The sequence below is a fragment of the Mus caroli genome, chromosome 5 (assembly GCF_900094665.2).
Source record: "Mus caroli chromosome 5, CAROLI_EIJ_v1.1, whole genome shotgun sequence".
Lineage (NCBI taxonomy): Eukaryota > Metazoa > Chordata > Mammalia > Rodentia > Muridae > Mus > Mus caroli.
The window spans coordinates 128,712,783-128,714,243 of record NC_034574.1 but is presented as its reverse complement, the minus strand read 5'-3'; the positions used below and the strand labels follow the sequence as shown (position 1 = coordinate 128,714,243).

The following is a 1,461-nucleotide window of genomic DNA, read 5'->3' as shown; positions in this document are numbered from 1 at the left end:
CCCATCCTACCTAGTAGATGGAATGAGAGGCCTGAGCCACCAGTCCCAGCGTTTGGGTGATTTCATCTGCAGACTCAGACCCTTCTATTCCTCTGTCACCTCGGGCACANGCCTCATTCTGCATGGGGTTCCTCAGACAGCTGCCCCAGATACTAGTATGCTCTGCCCCCTCCGCCAATTCCCCGGGGTGTTGGGAGGTTAGTGAGAAAAGGAGACGCAGATGGAGAGCTGACCACCACCAGACTAGCTCACATGAGTATCACTTGGGCTGCCTGTGGAGCCCGGTCCACACGGCCCCCAGGCTGGCCACAGGCCACGCAGCAGGAGGTTCCTTGAGATGAAGGAGAAAAGTTTGTATCATTGAGGGTGTGATAGACACGGGGAGGGAAGAAGGGGCTCCAGATGGATGAATGGAATCTTCCAGAGCTCTATGCCTGTGACTGGTCACCCCGACCCGCAGACCAGCTCGGATCCATGGCACCTCTTCCCTCCCAAGGTTGTCACTTCTGTCTTTCATGCTCTGGCACCCTCGTTTCTCCCCAACTCTTCGATGACCCCTGAGTCCACTAGTTTCTCTTCGCCCAACCCATCCTCCTTTAGTTCTCTCCCCCCACCCTCCGCCCCCCGGACAAAACCCTCCTCTTTCCTCAGTATTAGAATCAGACCATTCTAGAAGGCCCCCAGGCCTGTGAGCCTTGACTTTCTGACATCCCTAGCTACCAATTAGAGCAAGTAGCCCTAGTCTCTTCTCGCCCCGAGTCCTCTTTGTACCTGGTGATGCGTCTCGGCTCCATGAAACTGGGCGAGTCCCGGCGCCGCTTTCGGATGGGCGAGTAGCTGCGGGAGCGACGCCGGGTGCGGGCGGCCTCAGCCTCGGCGTGCCTCGCACGGCCTTCGCTGTCCTTGTCCCTGTGGGACCCATCATGGTGAGGGATCCCCGCCATNTGGGTCCTAAGTCCGGGTTCTATGCCATCCGCCCCCTCCCACCTCACTATTCCGGTTGGGACACTTACCTGCCAAGAGGTTTCTTGGGTGACGGTGAGAGGCTGGGGCTGCGGGTCCTTTTGTCTGGGGAGCGCGAGTGGGATTTGGAGGGCGAGCGGCTGGAGCTCCAGGAGCCCGGATGGGGACCCGGGCTGCGCGATGAGCTGTTGCCCTCTGGGCCTCCCCGTCGGCCGCGCGTGCCAGGCGATGGCGAGGTGCTAGCCGGCCGTGCGCGCGGGGGGCGCTCCTTTGCNCTAGAGGAGGGAGCGAGGGAAAGGGTTCAATGGTGTGGGCTGCGGGGTAGGGAGACACAGGTTGTGTGGGTGGCAGTAGAGATCCATGAGCCCACCCCAGAGGAAATGGGGCGTCAAAGGACAAATTGGGGATTCCCTGTGGGATTATTAACAAAGGAGGGGGACTTCATTGGAAGTGATGGAGTGACCGGGCTGCACGTGGAATGATGGGCGGGGGGCGTAT

At 60.2% G+C, this 1,461-nt stretch overlaps 1 protein-coding gene across 1 annotated transcript in view; it reads right to left on the bottom strand.

Moving 5' to 3' along the window:
* Positions 1-1,461, bottom strand: part of Srrm3 (serine/arginine repetitive matrix 3) — a 38,733-nt gene that overhangs the window by 3,513 nt on the left and 33,759 nt on the right. Inside the window, exons 11-12 of the mRNA XM_021163407.2 lie at positions 1,014-1,238; positions 772-909 (exon numbers count right to left, since the gene is read on the bottom strand). Of these exons, the coding sequence (XP_021019066.1) occupies positions 772-909; positions 1,014-1,238 (363 nt within the window). The remainder of the gene's footprint in view (positions 1-771; positions 910-1,013; positions 1,239-1,461) is intronic.